The following is a 19,078-nucleotide window of genomic DNA, read 5'->3' as shown; positions in this document are numbered from 1 at the left end:
TTTATATTGTGGGTCCATTGCAATTTACCAATTTCATTAAATTTCAAGAAGGACCTTACGTTTTTAGCTTTTACATGAAAATCAAAAACAATTTTTTTTTCCAGAAAGATTCTTATATTGTGTGGGTTTTTTCTCTTCTAGAAAAACTATTGGTATCTTATTATTTATTTTTTATTTAAGACATTATTTGCATGTTAAAATACATTATCAGGTCATAAATACTTATATGGATACATTCTAATTTGGTCAAAAAACGTCCAATTCAAAACAATTCATTCCAAGGCAACTCACAAACAGTTAAATGAATGATTAAATGGTAAAGAACATAAAAAGATACAATATATTGAGATTTTTTTGTATTAAGTTTTAATTTTTTCAAAATATATTTTTAATTTTTATTATCTTGGTTTTAGCGGGTTTGATGGCAGTTTTCCATTTTTAGACATTTTTTTATGAAAACCCTTCAACTTTTTTTTTCTTCAAAAAAGTCATTATATTTGACAAAAATATTCTTATAAATGAACTTTTCATTTTGGTGTACAGTTCTCATTTTCTTTTTCTTGTTGTTGATATTTATGGTGTTAAAAAAAGCATAAAAACATTTTCTTTTTTTAAAACAAAAAGAAAAATATTATATTCGATTATCGTTGATAAAATGCATATCAAAAACTATTTTACAGGATGTTCAAGATGTTCAAGACTGTAGAATGTGTTATCTAGTTTGACTTGATAATGTTTCTGATGGAGAAAACATAAAAACTTAATTTATATTCGAAACCTATATGTGTATTTGGAAGTTGTTTTTCAGTTTGATTCTTAAAACAATAGATATCAAGTCAACTTAGACCATTTTTTTCACATGTTACAATATTAGAACATTTTGCAAATAAATTTTGACATAGATGTTTGCTAACAAGAATAAGATATCATAGTCTCTCTTTGTTTCAAACAAATCAAGTGCCTCTTTTATATTCTAATATTGAAACCATTAAAAACATAAATATAAGAATTATAAGGCAAAATCAAAAAGTTGGTTCAAATAGAAACAAAAAATTAAGTTTCAATGGATTATAATAACATTGATCAATTTTAAGATGGAAAACGTATATAACCAAGCAATAATGAAAATTGAAATCAGATTCCAAAATTTTGTTAAATTTAAAGGCTTTTTAGATAAAAATTGAAAGTTTTTCCAATTTTGTTTTAGAATACAAAAGATAACAAAAAAAATGAAGTTTGTTTAAAAAAAAAAAAAAAAAAAAAAAAAAAAAAAAAAAAAAAAAAAAAAAAACTAAAGGTTTAATATGAAAAAGAAAACCAACAAACTAACCCCTTTAATAATGGCTAACATGAATTCCTTTTTAATTATTGATTGTTTATCTTTAAATTCATATTTTGTACTTATGTTTCAAATAAAAACAAAAAATATAAGATTTTTTTTTCCAAATTTTACTGAATTAACTTAGCAGTTTACCATGCATTAAAACACAAGGACATATACAACAGTAAAAACGAAGATCCATAAAACGACATATCAGTCCCTGATTTCGTAATTTATTGAAAAAAACATGGGCTTATGTTTAAGGACACACCTCCACCGCTGTCATCCACATCTTACAGCTTGCGTAGGTCCTACCTATGCTCCCTTTATAATCAACTTCATAAAATTCAACCTGTGAAATTACAATTTTGCCCTTCCACAAGGTGGCTACTCCCACCCCTCCTATATATATACCTCTCACCCCACTACACTCACCCAATCCTCCTCCCTCTTCTTCCAAATCATATCATCATGGGCATTTGCAGTTCTTACGAATCGACGTCGGTGGCGACGGCGAAGTTGATATCACACGACGGCAGGTTACAGGAATTTTCGTACCCAGTAAAAGTGTCATACGTTCTACAAAAGAATCCATCCACCTTCATTTGTAACTCCGACGAGATGGAATTTGATGATGTGGTTTCCGCCATTAGCGACGACGACGAGCTTCAACTTGGTCAGCTTTATTTCGCGCTTCCGTTGAGCCGGTTGCGACACCCGCTTCAACCGGAGGAAATGGCGGCATTGGCCGTGAAAGCCAGCTCTGCATTGGGTGGTTGTCGCCGGAAAAACGTGTCTTTTACTACGTCTGGGGAGAAGTGTCATACCAAGAGTTCGGGTCGGGTGGCGGATGCCGGTGTTTTAGAGACAGGAAACAGGAGGGGTGGCGTAAGACGCGGCGGCGGCGGCGGTGGTAGTGGAAGAAGACGAAACTTTTCAGCAATGTTGAGTGCTATACCGGAGTAGATTTCAATAGGTTGAGAAAATGAAAAATGAAAAATGAAAAATGAAAATGAATGCCAATGGCAATGTTTGTAAATAGTGTATGAAAGTAAGGGTGATTCTTGTAGCGAGATCTATGGATTGCTTTTATCACGAGGCAGTTCATATTCGGAAGTGTACTTTTTTCTCTTCCGCCATTTCAAGTCTTTCCATTTTTGGGGTTTCCTTCCAATTTTACCCTTAAAGTGGGTTGTTTATAATCTCCATTTCATTAAAAAAGTAAACAAAAAACATATTTATTTCATTAGGTACGCATATATACAAAAACTTCGACATTTTATATATATATAATTACTTATATACGTAACGAAAGATATCCATGATTTGAAACTCTAAAGAGTGGACCATAAAATATGATTCAAGTTGCTTGGATTGCAAGAATAAATAATTTCTTGTTTGGTAGGCACGTTACATTAATGATAATTCAGTGAATAATATCAATAATATCCAAACAAGAGCTTTTTGTGGATGTGTATTTAATTATGGCATCTGTCAAGGGTAGGAAAGGAATTAAGCTGTTGTTTAATTATATAGCTAGTGATTACAACAAATGGCTTTTATTAAACTTCATTGTCGTTACAGCTGTATGCATGCATGTAGGCCAAATATTTAAGGGGAATTAGACTGTATTATGTATAAAGTATAAACCATAAATTAATAATGTGTAAATGAATACACATAGTGGGTAGGTGTAAGTGATTTTTTGATGGAGGGGTAGGTAGGTCTTTTTATCGAAATTGAGAGAAATGGGTATTGGGATTAATTGAGGCTGAGTTATGACTCGGATGTACGTATGCATGGTGTGGAACTGTTGATGAACTGATTGGTTTGTTGAGATTTTCGATACGTACAATCTCATACAGCTGGTTCCCATGGATATGGGAGATATGTGATGTTCATGCAAACGACAATATACTTTGGTATTTGTTATCCAAATAGTTCACGCGTAACGTTTTTTTTTTTTTTTTTTTTAATTATTATTATTATTATTATTATTATTATTATTAATGGAATTAATGATGATACTTTATAATGTGGATAAACAATTATTATGCGAACGTGTCGACAAGGATATTCTATGAGAACATGTGGATAAGGATATTCTATGAGATTAGTAAAAGAATAACTTGTTTATTAATGTGAAAACGTTCAACCTCAAACAATTATTGTCATTTCTATGTATTGTCACTAATTCGTATTCATTTTTGTTCTCATTTATTGTTTTTCACTCATTTTCATTCTAACAGAATACGACTCAATAAACATTATGACAGAATAAGAATAATAAAAAAAAATCTATAATAACCTTATAGACGATTTAATTTGGTGAGAATGTGTGATAATGACAATAATTATGTAAGATTGAACGGATTTATATTATCAAACAATATTTTTTGTTTGTCATTCTCACAGAAAAGCACCGTCCACACGTCCGCGCAATAGATGTCAATCCACATTTGAACCTAGTCTCTCTCTCTCTCTCTCTCTCTCTCTCTCTATATATATATATATATATATATATATATATATATATATATATATATATATATATATATATATATATATATATATATATATAGGAGTAGGATCAAATGAAGACACCAAAAAGGTTGAGAACGTGAGAACAAAGTATATACTACAAGTGTGACGTGCAAAGCGGCGACGATAAATAACACTTTTAACGAATAATTTTCTTATGGGAAAATAATTATTATATTTTATTATTAGTTATTATGTAATAAAAAAATTATCACCTTTAAATAAAATATTTATATTTAGACCTTATATTATTGATGTAAATTAATTAATATTGATTTTTAGTTTAAGAAATTTAAATTAATTTATATACATTAATTTAATATTTTAAAATCTTTATTTTGCTTCAAATTGATTTTTTTAGTTACTTTCCTTAATTCAAGTCTTCAAACTTTTGATAAGTATTAATGAATTATTTATGTATAATGGATTTATACAAAAAGCTTTGTAACTTATATCTCTTAAAATTTAAGATATGTTTAATATATATATATATATATATATATATATATATATATATATATATAATGAGTGGTTCAAATTGTAGGGTCTGAAAGGTGTTGCGTCATGGGCTCGCTCTTTAGTCCATTTTGTCTCCGGATTGGGCCTGTCCATCTGTGAGTTATTTTCTAGGGTTTTGTATTTATAGGTGCTTGCATGCATCTTAGTACGTAAGATTTGGAAGTCAATTATTCTAAAAAGATTTTATCTTTATCGTTTGTAACCCTAATAGCCTCTACAACGGAAGTTCTTTATCGAGCTCTGCTGAGGCTTGAATCTATTGAATTATTCGACATATTTGATTCATTCTTGTGCTTTATATTGTTGTTTTCGTTTTTGTGATTAACCTGTTAAAAGATCTAAACGAACAAAGAGTTTCTTAACTCTTCAATTGGTATCAGAGCAGGAGACTGTGTAATTCATACACATCTCTTCTGTGAAAGAAGTAATTATGGTTTATTCCGCATTTATTGATATTTATTAAGCCGTCACTCCATAATTGACGTATCTCATTATTTATTCATCTTGCCCTAATATTACGTATTACAAATCTGATCTTACAACAGGTTAAACGATCAAGCATGGACGATTCTCAATCCAATCCTATCAACATCTCAAACAGTATAGGATCTACAACCAAGATTCCAATTCTCAACACTCAAGATTACGAGGTTTGGGTGCATCACTTTGAAGACTACGTCATTGGATCTGAAGATAATGGGTATCTGATATGGGGAGCTATTGTGTCTGGACCATTTGCTCATTCAGGAACATCCAGAATTATTAAAACTCAAAAGGAGTATAATGATTTGTTGAAAGATGTGAAAGATGTTGCTCAGGACGAAAAGGAGAAGTTTCAGTGCAATATCAAGGCATTAAGACTAATTCGATTCGCTCTTCAATCTGACACGTTTAGATTGGTGAGTTCTTGCAGTACATCTAAAGAAATCTGGGATCGGCTGCGAGAGCTGTATTCCACAGATGAAGATCTGGAGCACTCAATTTAGACCCTACTTCTATCTGAATTTGGAGAGTTCAAGCAAAATCCTGATGAGTCTGTTACGCAGACATTTGATCGCTTCAATCATCTTCTCAGCAAAATGATCAAACATGATATTGAAAGGAAGCTCACCGAACAGAAGGTCACCTTTCTGAATGGTCTAAGATTCGAATGGAGAGCTGTTATATCAACAGTTAAAGCACACGAGCAGTTCAAATCGTACTCGCTGGCGAAACTGGTGGGAATTCTAAAATCCCAAGAAAAGATAGTGCTACAAGAGAAAAGCGTGGTTTCAAATCTGGGGTCTTTGGCGCTTCTGTCCAAGGGAAAAAAATGTAGAAGAAGATGAAGAGGATCTAAATCTGGGAGATCATGATCTGACAGCCGAAGACTATGCTATGATGGTGTCAAATCCCAGAAGGTTTATCAAGAAAAAGTTTCCTTCCAACAAAAATCATAATTGGCAGGGAAGCTATAGTTCTGAAAGAGTGAAAGATGAACCGAAGGTTGAGGAATCGAAAAAGGAAGCGAAGGGTGAAGCTGACTCTGGTGTCAGTTGCTTCTACTGTGGGGGAAAGAATCACTACGCAAAGGATTGCGTGTTGAAGAAGATGGCAGAGAAAGATGAAGAAGCAAGTCTTATGAAAAGACTGGAAGAGATAAAAAGGAAGAAGGCTGCTACTAATTCTTCTATGAATGCTCTTATTGTGCAGGGTTCGGCAGATAATGATGAGTTCGGTGGCATGCAGGTGTGGTCGACCGACTCAAAAGACGATGAAGTGAGAAAGCCTTCTCATGGAAAGGCTTATGTTGCAAAAGGTGGTGAAACCGATGGAAGATGTCTGATGGTGACCGATGTATCTCAGATGAGGGGATACAACACTGATGGTGGAAATGAAGAGACTAAGGAGCAAGAGGACTTATGCTTTACAGCAAAACCTCTTAGTGTGCAGATCAGTGAACTTGATGAACTGATCACGAAGGTACAATCTGTTTTTGTTTCGTTTAAAATTCCACAAAAATCATATGAAAAGGAATTAAATAACTTGAACTCAAGAATTTCAAATCTAGATAGTTGTTTAACTCAAACACGGGTCACGAATTCTAATTTGACTGACCAAATAAGCAGGGTGTCATCCAAGTGTGAGGAACGAAGGATGTGGATAGAGCAGAAGGAGTTGGAGCTGATTAAGTCTAGGGATGAAAACATTTATTTGCGAAGAGACAATCTTAAATTGTTAAAACAAAGGAATGTTTTTTGTTTGATCGCCAAAAGGCTTTATGCTAATATTACTCAACTGCATCTAAATTGTGAAATAGGGCAGAAGATACATCGCATGATTCTACCCTTCCTTAAGTTTAAGGAGGATGAAATTGATGCCGAAGCATACAATTGTGAAAGTGTTGTATCTTCCAATGATGTTAATCCTACTTACAAGTATGGTCTGGACAAAATAGAATCTTTTATTAAGTCCAAAGACCACAAGAACATGCTCAAAAATCTTTTGGATGAAAATGATAAGTTGAAACTCAGGACCAAAACCATACAAAAATTCAACTCATTGAGTACCAATTTAAGTTCAGAAAACAAAATTGATGTTGAAAATGCATTTGAACTTAATGAGGACGATGATATGAGTGAAATTTCTGTAGAGGACGAAGTTGACTGTTCTGAGTTCGTCAAAAGCGAACCCGAAAACCACAAAAACCTGATTTCTGAAAATTCTGTGGAATTTGCTCGTTTGTCCAAAACTAAGTCCCCAGCCCTTAAAGAAAAGGCCGTTGTGTTTCAGAAGGTTAGAAATACTCCCAATCAGGTGTACAAGGTCACAGGAGTAACCGAACATCAAATAGCCGAACTCACTGCCATAGTGAACGAAGATAATGCAGATGGCTGTGATGAGTTTTTCTGGTCAGCACCTATAGACAATGCAGACGAAACGGTTGGTCTGTCGGAGCGAACATCCTGGAAGGCCAAAGGTAGATATGTGCCCGAACCGCTGAATAAGCCTACCAACTTTGACGTACCAAGTACCAGTGGCACAAAAGAGATTCCAGAGGAAGAAGTCACCTCCACAAGCGAAACCTCATCCGTGAATAGTGAACCGGTTGCTAAGAAGCTAAATCAAAAGGCAAATATCCACAAGCAACCGAAACAGGTGAGAAATCAAAAACTGCAGAGAAACCTGAGATACAAGAAAAATCTCTCAGAGCGAAAGCAGTTTTGGCGCTCTCAAAATCCTCATTACTCGAACCGTGATAAAGAGTCTAAGTCAGAGAGAAAGACTTTCGGGCCACACGAAGAACAGAACCGAAAGGATAGGTTCGGTCCCGAAAGCAACAGCAACCGAAAAGCTAGTTTCGGTCCGCCAAATAACAACAGGCAAAGACCTGATTTCAGTCCATCAAGATTTTACAATAAAAGATCCAGTTTCGGACCACCAACCAAAAACACCCAAAAATCCAATGTCGGCTCATCATCAAACGGCTACCGAAGGTCCAGGTTCGGTCCCTCAAATGACCACAAACGAAAGGGTCATTTCGAACCTCAAGTCAGGAAAGACTCTCATTCTAATTTCTTTTCCTCTAATTCTTCTCGTTCTTAATCTTATTCTAAGTCCAATTTAGTTCCTTCACAAAATTCAAGATCATCAAGGGATTTGAAAGGAAAAAGGAAGATTTCCTCAGCTAAGGAAGACCGAAAGCAGACTAAAGTCCAAACACTAGAATCTAAATCCAAAACACCTGCAACTAATTCTAATAAAATCAAAGTGTTTACTATTAAAAAAAAGATGAAACAACCTTAGTAAAACGAACATATCTTGTTGATGTTTCTCTTACTATTCCTGTTCCTGTGAAAGGCTCACGTGGACCCAAGAAACTTTGGGTTCCTAAATCTGCTTAATTTTTGCAGGTTATTAGTGACGAGCAGTTTGACGAAGAATGGTACATTGACAGTGGCTGCTCACGTCACATGACAGGAAGGAAGGAAGAGCTAAGGGAGTTTCGATCACTTCAAAATGGTGGCAATGTCAAGTTTGGTAACAACTCCTATGGAATAATAAAGGGTTATGGGATGATAACCAATGGAGACTTCACAATAAGAAAGGTGGCGTATGTAGAAGGGTTGCAGTATAATCTCATCAGTGTATCTCAACTGGTGGGAGGTACCGGTCTCAAAGTTTCTTTCGACGACGAAGGTTCAGAAATTATAGAGAAGAAATCCAACAAGGTCATTCTCAAATCACATAGAAAAGGCGAAATGTTTCCTCTGAATCTCAGACCAATCAAAGGGAATCCAGCCATATGTCTTTTGTCCAAAGCTCATTCAGACGAAAGTTGGTTGTGGCACCGAAGACTCTCACATCTCAACTTCAAAGACATCAACAAGCTTGTCACCGGAGGTCATGTTCAGGGTCTTCCATTGCTCAAGTTTGATTGTGAACACTTGTGCGCTGCATGCGAAATGGGGAAACAGAGTCGTCAAAATCACCCATCAATTGTAAACACAAAAGTTGTTGAACCACTTGAGTTGCTTCACATCGACTTATGTGGTCCATCATCAATCGAGAGCATTGGCGGTAGCAAGTATATTCTTGTTATTGTTGATGATTTCTCACGTTTTACATGGGTATTTTTTCTGAAGCACAAATATGAGGCCACTCCTAAGCTGAAGATGTTTATCAAGCAGGTCGAAGTACAACTGAGAAAAGTCGTTCGAAACATTAGGAGCGACAATGGACTGGAATTCAAGAACAAAGAATTCGAAGACTTCCTGGCAGAAAAGGGAACCAGTCATAACTTCTCAGCCCCTTATACACCTCAACAGAATGGTATTGTCGAAAGGCGAAACCGATCTTTGTGTGAGGCGGCCCGAACTATGCTAAGTTTTGCTTCTCTTCCCTTATATTTCTGGGCTGATGCTATTGCTGCAGCATGTTTTACGCAGAATAGGTCTTATCTCGACAAGCGTTTCTCTCTCACTCCTTATGAGATCATCAACAACAGGAAGCCGAATGTAAAATTCTTCCATGTGTTCGGTTCAAGGTGCTTCATCTTCAACTCCAAAGAACATCGCAACAAGTTTGATGTTAAAGCCGACGAAGGAATCTTTTTGGGATATTCTCTTACTTCAAAGGCATATAGGGTTTTAAATAAACGTTCTAGAAAGATTGAAGAAACCTATTATGTGACGTTCGATGACAATTTCGTCAAGAAACTAAAGACTACTGAAGAAGCAATTGGAGAGATTTTCTCTCAAACAGGTCAAGTCACAGCTATGATTGCTAATTTGTTTGATCAGTTCGTAGACTTATTCGATGAACCTGAGAAAGCCACTCTGTCGGAAGCCAAGGCAGCAGACAACAAAATTGATCATCTAAAGCAGATTGTCGAAGATGCAGCCAAACAAATGGGAGAAGGAGAACCAGATCGAAACGAACCTCCTCAGCACGGCACTTCGGTTGAGGGGGAGAATCAATTCTCTTCAAATCAACAGGACTCACACTTTCAGGGGGAGAATCCAATTCCTGTAGCACCCGAAAGCCCAGCTACACCCGAAAGTCCTGTAGCACCTGAAAGCCCGGCTACACCTGAAAGTTCAGTAGCACCCGAAGGTCCAAATCAACCTGAAGATCCAAATGATTCATCATCTGTTGAGGGGGAGAATTCCGATATGTTCTATGATGGTGATATTCAATCAAAGCTAGAAGAAATGGTCAATGCTGAATTGGATCCATCCTATGATCCAAACTTTCCTCCACTCACCAAATGGACCAGAGATCATCCTGTATCTCAGATAGTGGGTAATGTGTCTGAAAAGGTCCTAACCCGATCTCAAGTGAAGGCAAAGCAAACCTCCCTATTCTCCAAAGTAGAGTTCTGCATGTATAATTCCTTCGTGTCCAAAGTTGAGCCAAAGACCATCAATATTGCTCTTGATCATTCTGATTGGGTCCAGGCAATGCAAGATGAACTCAATGAGTTTGAAAGAAATAAGGTATGGCGTCTCATTCCAACACCGAAAGATGCCTCAGTAGTTGGTCTCAAATGGGTATTCAGAAACAAAATGGATAAGGAGGGTAATGTGATTCGAAATAAAGCTCGTCTTGTGGTGAAAGGATACTGCCAGGAAGAAGGAATTGATTATGAAGAAACATTTGCTCCAGTAGCAAGGCTGGAATCTGTTCGAATATTTCTTGCCTATGCTGCACATAAGAACTTTGAGGTCTACCAAATGGATGTGAAGTGCGCCTTTCTGAATGGGGAACTTGAAGAAACGGTTTACGTGGAGCAACCTCCTAGTTTTGTGAATGAAAAACATCCAAATCACTGCTACATTCTAGACAAAGCAGTTTATGGTCTGAAACAAGCGCCTAGGACATGGTATGAAACACTAACTAAGTTCTTAAAGATGTCTAAATTCAAACAAGGTTCAGTTGACCCAACCTTCTTTCGTAAAAAGGAAGGTAACCACCTTATGATAGTTCAGATCTATGCCGATGATATCATCTTTGGCTCAACGAATCCTAGCTTAACAGCTGAATTCAGAAAGCTGATGGAGACAAAATTTGAAATGAGCTCAATGGGTCCGATTAACTTTTTCCTTGGTTTAAACATTAGACAGGGACCCGAAGGCATCTTTATCAACCAGGAAGCATATACCAAGACTCTTCTTGCTAAATTCGGCATGATGGGAGATTCAAAGGTCAAAGTTCCTATGGCGTTCGGCACCAAACTCACACCATCCTTGGAAAAACCGACAGTCGATATAATGCTATACCGCCAAATGATTGGTTCCCTGATGTACCTCACAGCTAGCAGGCCTGATATAATGTTTTATGTGTGCTATTGTGCTAGGTTTCAAGCGAATCCCCGTGAACCACACATGCTAGCAGTGAAAAACATACTCCGATATCTGAAGCGAACCACCTCTCTCGGTCTCTGGTATCCCTCAAACTCAGGTTTCTTTGTTCAAGCCTACTCAGATGCAGACCTAGGAGGATGTGGTTTAGACAGGAAAAGCACTACAGGAGGTTGTCAATTCCTCGACGGGAAGTTGGTGAGCTGGCAATCTAAGAAACAAACATGTGTTTCTCTGTCTACAACCGAAGCAGAATATATTGCAGCTACTTCTCGTACATCTCAAGTGATTTGGATCCAAAGCCAACTCCGGGATTATGGACTCAATATGAAAAAGATCCCACTATATTGTGACTCAGAAAGTGCAATTAGGATCTGTCATAACCCAGTGCAACATTCCAAAACCAAACACATTGCATTGAGGTATCACTTCATTAAAGATCACATGGAAGATGGAAACGTAGAGATTCATTTTGTTCGAACTACTGATCAACTGGCTGACATCTTCACCAAAGCTCTTCCTGAAGCAAGTTTTAATAAAATTCTACAAGGGCTAGGAATGATGGAACCGGAGTCAGTACCAAAAACTACTTCTCAAAACTAAAAGTTCGAAGCGAAATGAACCGAACGTTCGGTCTATTTCGGGTTCCGTTCACGTTGGTGCCGAAATGAACCGAGCGCTTGGGTTCGGTCCTATTCACTTGTCTTTGCTTATCACTTAAAGGTAGTTTCTTTGGTTGTAAACGTTTTTTGTACCCTTATTTCTCAATTATTTCTTACTTATTTCCCAAGTCTTTTTCTTTTTCAAATATTTCTTTTGAAACCGAAATGAACCGAGCGTTCGGTCTATTTCGGGTTCGGTTACAAAAATTTTTTGTTTGTTTTTCTCTCTAAATCAAAAACTCCAAATATATATATATTACTTCTGTTCATTATTTTTTTTACCATTTGTGAATGATCAATGGGGCAGGTATTGTTCTCACACCTTTTACTAGTTAAGTGTCCCTAGAAGCATGCTGCTGTATGTTGTCCAAAGCCTTAACTGATTCTGAATAAAGCCTTACTGACATGGTATATACAAACCTTGTCTTCCCAATTAGGCTACTATATTTATTCTAATCATGAGCTACCTTACTCTCTTCTCACATGAGATAAGAGTTTTCTGCTTGGTCCTTATTTTAACAGCAGAGGTACTTTGGTTTCTTTACACCATCTCCAATATTTTTCTCCATCCTATTCGCTTCATACACGTAACCCTTGAGACTCTCAGAAATTACCACTGAGGTTTATGGTTACACAATTTTTGTGTTTATGATCTTAGCTTCGTGCCACTACGTGCTAAGTGAAACCCACAATTCAATACCTACTATGCATTGACGGTGAACAATTAAATTTGATCTAGTTTTCACTAATGAATTAACGAATTCACCTAAGTGGTTGTACCTTGAAATCTCTAATTTTTATTTTTGTGTGATTCTTATGAAATTGTTAAAACCCATAACATTTCTTCCCTTAGAATCCAGTTTCATTTTTTTTAGATTTCACTTAAAAGTGTATTCAACATGTTACTTAAATTCTCTTCACACCTACTTGTTCAACAGACCACATTGGTCACACAAGTACTTCAGTCGATTTTTGTCTTATGTCAAGATCAGAAATTCTGAACTTAAGCGAAAGCCTCCCAAATTAGCCTTATTAAAAGATGCCTTTCAACACTTCTTAATTAGTGTCTGATCATAATTCAACAGGAAACCACACAAACACTTTAAGGTCTCTCTTGACTTTGAAGGAAGAGATTCGTGCCCGGGATCCACTATTTCGTGTCTTTATTGACATCACAATTTCCCACATATGTGTTGCTTTGTTTCTCTTTCTTTGACACTCTATGTACGAAAATCTTTTTGATTTTCCATAAATCTGGTTTCGTTAATTACAAGTTATTTTTGGCTATGGGATTTAATGTTATAAAAGAGATGTGGTTAACAATGTTACACGTGGTTCTTTTGATCTATGACAACAGCTCATTCTAAAAGGATAAGTTGCTGACTCAGCCGAAAGTCTAATCGTTTTGATATTTCAAACAACGCTTGATGGGGAGGCGTGTGAAGCGTAACCGTTTTTGACATTTCAAACGGCGCCTGATGGGAAGGCGTGTGAAACGGGACAGTCTTTCTCTCTCCTGCGTAATCATCGGGGTTCTAAACTGTCACGCGTCAATCACCTAAGGAAATGCTTCGTTTTTTTTTCTTTGAAGATTTGGGAACAAATTTTTCTCTCTTCTCACCACGGTATAAAAGGTAACTTCTACCGTCCTTTACCTCTTTACTGCACCAAATATTCAGAGAGCAAGAAAAGATTAGTTTCTCCTACTGTTCATCATCTTCCCCAAAATCTTCTCTTCAATGGCGAACTCCTCTTCAGTTCATGCTACCTCCCACATTCTGCTCATTCGTCCTCAACAAAGCCTGATCATCGATCTCACCCCACAAGTTTATGATGATTTCATGTTCCTAATCGTGGAATGTCTCAAGTATTCGCCACTGGTTCCAGCACCCACCAAGGTCGAACCTGTTCCAATGGAGTGTCTGTCGCAAATCTTCTCCACAGCCCACTATGACAAGTCTGTCGATCGAATCTTCTTCGACATTCTTGATAACAAGACCTCCATCTCTAAAGAGCGATTATGTTCGCTTTTAGGGTTTGAACCTGATGAGTCTAGGGTTAACCCTAAATCCATTCCCGTGGGACAGTTGTTCTCCATGTTTTATAACATGGGTTACACTGAAATTCTGACGACCGTCACAAAGTTCAAGAAATCATGCTTACCTCCTCAGTGGAACGGCTTCTTCACTGTGTTGTTCAAGGGGCTATCGGAAAGAAGTGCAGGTTCAGATGGGGCGATCCATCTGTTTATGACACTTCTCTATGGATTGTACCACGGCATCAATCTCGATTATAGATCGGTTTTATGGCAGCAGCTGATTCAGAGCCTAGCGTCTACTTCTCGCCATTCAGAGATATCTTATGCCAGATTCTGGACGTTGGTCACAAAGTGGGTGATGGACAAGTATCATGTCCCTATAGTTGCAGATTCTCCACTCTCCTTGATAGGAACTTTCCACACTACGAAGATCATCGTGTCTGATTCCTCCAAATTTCAGTTCGTTGGCTCCATCCCTGAGTCAATGTATGGGTGTGTTCCAAGCGACAGTCGCATCATCAGAACTTACAAGGTGTTTCGTCGCTCAGGTCCCAGAGAGCTCACTCCTAAAATGATTCAATCAATCCATGATGCTGATAGGCCTGCTCCCAGGGGAAAGAAACATGACAAGGGAAAAGACAAGAAGGTTGTCAAAGGAGCAAAAGTTCCTTCTCCAAAGAAACGCAAACCTTCCAAGGCAGCTCATTCCCCTCCACCAAAGAAGCGGAAGACTCAACCCAGGTGAAAGCTTATTCTTGCGTCCTCCTCCAGTGAATCTGAGGAAGAGAGTTCAGACTCAGAAGAGTCCCTTCGAGGTAATACTCCTCCACGTTCGCCTACCCATGAGGTACCTGTTTCTTCTAGACCTGTCTCTCCTCCCCCAATCTCCATCTCTATTTCCATTCCCCCCATAACCTCCACTACTCAAATACCACCCACCTCTATCCCTGTACCACTTCCTATTTTCACCGAAGCTACTACAACAACCACCGCTGGCGTTCGAACCAACGTATCTGATATGGGGGCTCCTACTACAGCACCCGAAACCACTCCCACTACCGAACATAATTCCGCACCCGAACCTACTACCACAAACAAGCCTCCACCCTCGCCCTCATCTCCCGCTCACTCAGCAGAAAATGATGAACCTTTTCTTGGAGGAGAGGACATGATGTTTGACTCGGTCTATTACAGTCCGTATCAAATGCAAAGTGATGATGATGATGATGCTCCAGTCACCAAGAAGCATCTCAAGGAGCTTCATGAGAAAATCGATTCTCTCATTGCTTCCTCCTCCTCTTCCTCTCGATCTACCATCTCAAAGGCTGCTATTCAGGGGATCGTTGATACGTTCACCAAGGCTCATGAAGCCTCCATCAACTCTGTCACTGCCGCTATCGACGCCTCTACCAAGGCGTGTGCTGCTGCGACCGAAAAAGTCAAAAAAACTATTTGTTGACACTACTTCTCTTTTGCAGTCTTTACAGGGAGCCGCTGCAGAGAAGCTTGACTCTCTTGTCAACAAGCTGGCCACTTCAGTTGCCTCCGAACTGCAGTCCTTCGCCAGTCTTCGTCGGTCTCTCAGCGATGACAACAAATTATTTCAGGCGACTGTTGAGGAGCGCCTAACCAAGCTGCATGAAGACCTCGCTTCAGAGAACTCAGTAATGGATGCTCTTGCTCGCAAGACCACTGCTCTCAAGGTCAAGAGTCTTCATCTTTTCCAATCTCAAAAGGAAGTCGCGTCTCTTCGATCTGAGCGTGAGGTTATTTCATCGTGTGTTTCGGATGTCCACGCCACCCTTTCCAACATCATCGAAGCACATGATCCTATCCTGAATTACTCAGTGAGGCGCACTCTCGCAGAGAAGCTTGCTCCTGTCCTTGCTCTACTCAGCAAAATTGAAGGGCTCCTTGAGTTCGTGTCCTATCCGAAACAAGGGGGAGAAGATGTGTCTCAACCGCCTCCCACTTCCACAACAACTAAAGCAACCGAACCTCCTCCAGCAGGTCAAGCCTCAGGTTCGGGTGTCAAAGACAAAGGAAAGAAGATTGCTAAAGACAGTGATGATGATGATAAAGAGACCATCGCTGATCTCTTAAAGAAACAAGGTCGTGATAAAGATGCTGACATGAGCGCTTGCATTGCCAGAGAGTTTGAGGCGAACGAAAGGAAAATGAAGGAGGCTCATGATCTTCTTGAGAGTAGGAAAACTCTTTTTCCTCCGTGGACTCTTGAGAATCTTTTAAAATAAGCCATTGAAACTCCCAGCATCCTGTGGCTCGAACCAGTGATTTCCTTGGATCGAATCAATTCTGTCGATTCTCAATTCAATATGCCACTGACCCGAAAAGCCTTCATCTTTCATGCTTTAGATAATGTTGCTGATGTCCCTCATCCTCATCCAAAAGTTGATAGGGAACTTGTCGAATTCTATCTGAAGTCTGCTCAACCTCAGTATCAGACATGGAGTGCTCAGAAGATCGTCAACGTTCGGGTCCTCAAACCGTTTCGTGAGGGGAACTTCATGAACGTTCGGTTCAAAGTACTGAGGGGTTCTGCTAAAACCGAACATGCTATATCACTTGCTGATCTTCCCAACCTGAATCCACATGATTGGATTATTTTGCATAACATCCTCCTCACCAACGAAGCTGAGTATGGTCCAATTATTGATCACTTCAAAAGAATGCTTGTATGCTACATTATGGACGTTGCCAAGATGGATCAGGAGATCTCTAGTATCTTCAAGAAAAAGCCTACTATCTCTCATGTGGGCTCTGCTAGTGATTTGAACATGATGCAGATGGGAAGAATCGACCCGAAGCGGAATTCTGTCATGTTTACAAGGAACGAAGGCCAAAAATGCCTGTTCGCCTTGGCAGATAAGCACCTTTAGACCACTGCATGCTTGGAACATGTTCTGGGAATCATTCATCTATGCAAGCAGAATTCAGCAGATGACAAGAAGTATTTTGATGACATGATCCAGTGGTACATTCGCTTCAGACAGACCATCCTTGCTCTCATCCCACGTCTGTTTGAAACCACTAAGAAAGTTCCTGCAGCTGGACCTAGCAAGGCGAAGTAATAGTCTCGCTCCAATTGACGCAAAGAGGGAGATTGTAGGGTCTGAAAGGTGTTGCGTCATGGGCTCGCTCTTTAGTCCATTTTATCTCCGGATTGGGCATGTCCATCCGTGAGTTATTTTCTAGGGTTTTGTATTTATAGGTGCTTGCATGCATCTTAGTACGTAAGATTTGGAAGTCAATTATTCTAAAAAGATTTTATCTTTATCGTTTGTAACCCTAATAGCCTGTACAACGGAAGTTCTTTATCGAGCTCTGCTGAGGCTTGAATCTATTGAATCATTTGACATATTTGATTCATTCTTGTGCTTTATATTGTTGTTTTCGTTTTTGTGATTAACCCGTTAAAAGATCTAAATGATCAAAGAGTTTCTTAACTCTTCACAAATGAAAAGAAAAAAAAAATTAGGAACCAAAGAACCCCCATTTTATAAGTATATATATATATATATATATATATATATATATATATATATACACACACACACACAATACTTATTAAACATGTTAAAATCTTGAATTTTCTTCTTTTTTGGTTGGAAAATGGAAAAAGTTGTAATTTTTACGGTCTAATAGTTTCATTCATACACCAGTGCATATTTTAACATAAAAATTATATAATGTATAAAACTTAATACAATCCATTCACAACTAAGTACATAAAATTCACAACTTAATACAATCATAATATTACTAGTTCAGTAATTTTGAGAAGTAAAAATCAAACTCTACTGACACCACCAATTACCACACATTGGCACTGACCATTTATGTCAACGTCGCAACCATTAATCATTTCAATCCAGATCTATATATAAAATCATGCATTGGCAACATAAATAATATATTAAGAGTTTAATAAACCTATTAATTCACTAATTTAGAGTTTAATGCAACAACTATAAAAAAAATACTACCAACACTTCTGCATTGAGTCTCCTCTTCTTCAATGTGTACCAAAAGCACTCCAACTCACTTAAAGGACTCAAGATTACTCAAAGGAAGGCTAGGGTTTCGAGTTTAGGGTTAAGGTTGATGGAGGTTGAAGATAATAGGTTTTGGACATAAGTTAAGGCCTGTAAATAGGGTCCCAGACCCTAAATTAGGGTTTGCACCTGACTGGAGTACGCCCAACTTACTCCTGGTATACCCAGCGTACTCTAAGGGCCATCTATGATCATCCACCCTAGTACGCCCGGCGTACTCACTATACGCCGAATGTACTAGGCTTATCCCTAAGACCACCAAATTTCCGAAGGCTATCACTTTTTCGATCTAAGTCCGATTTTGACGATCCTTATATCCACAGAAAGGTAATGAGAAGCTCTATAATCCTATCAACTCTACTTTTCCTTAAAACTTTCTGAACTTAAATCCAAAATTCATAAAAGGCCCGAACTATCACTTTACAGTTATACCCTTGGGCTCCAAAGCACAAACCGAACACTCGGATCACCTCATCTACATTATCCACATCCAAAGGTGTCTAAATCTCTCTTTAACCAAAGCCCAAAGCCTTATGATAACTGATCTTCGGGTCACGACCTCGAATTAGAAAATGATTTGAAATAGAGTATTACAACTTTAATCGATGCTTCTACAAGGAAGTTATAAGTATATCTTTTTTTCAAAAATAAATTTGAAGTTTTAAGTACCTTTAGGAAGTGGATAGTTGGTTTGGAAAATGAAAAAAAAAAGTTGAAGATAAAATGTTTGAAGTTAGATAACAAGGGAGAATACAACAACAAATTGTTTATTTAGTATTGTGTTGAAATGAGATCAACATGCTGAAGACAGTTCTTGGTACCTCTTATTAAAGTGGATATTTTTAGAGGATAAACAAAACATTGAATAAGTGTGAGTATCTTGTGTAGAAGTTCATTACATATAGTATCGTATATCTATTGAAGAACAATGACATCAAGTCGCGACAATGTTTCTTTATAGGTGGAAACAAGTTCTATGGTGACAACAATAGGTTTGACAAGGGGTTTAATATGGACAAGAAACGTAATGTCCCAAAAATCAAGACCAAAATTTTTAATTTTTAGAATAATTCCATCTT

General features: G+C 37.8%; 1 protein-coding gene across 1 annotated transcript; it reads left to right on the top strand.

Moving 5' to 3' along the window:
• The first annotated feature begins 1,753 nt into the window (after positions 1-1,753).
• LOC111892470 (uncharacterized) lies at positions 1,754-2,495 on the top strand. The gene has a single exon (XM_023888508.3). The coding sequence runs from the start codon at positions 1,793-1,795 to the stop codon at positions 2,285-2,287; it is 495 nt and encodes a 164-aa protein (XP_023744276.1). The 5' UTR covers positions 1,754-1,792; the 3' UTR covers positions 2,288-2,495.
• Positions 2,496-19,078: the final 16,583 nt, after the last annotated feature.

This window comes from Lactuca sativa, chromosome 4, assembly GCF_002870075.4.
Source record: "Lactuca sativa cultivar Salinas chromosome 4, Lsat_Salinas_v11, whole genome shotgun sequence".
In the NCBI taxonomy this organism is placed as follows: Eukaryota; Viridiplantae; Streptophyta; class Magnoliopsida; order Asterales; family Asteraceae; genus Lactuca; species Lactuca sativa.
Note: the sequence above shows the minus strand (reverse complement) of the source record. Positions and strands in the feature narration are given on the sequence as shown.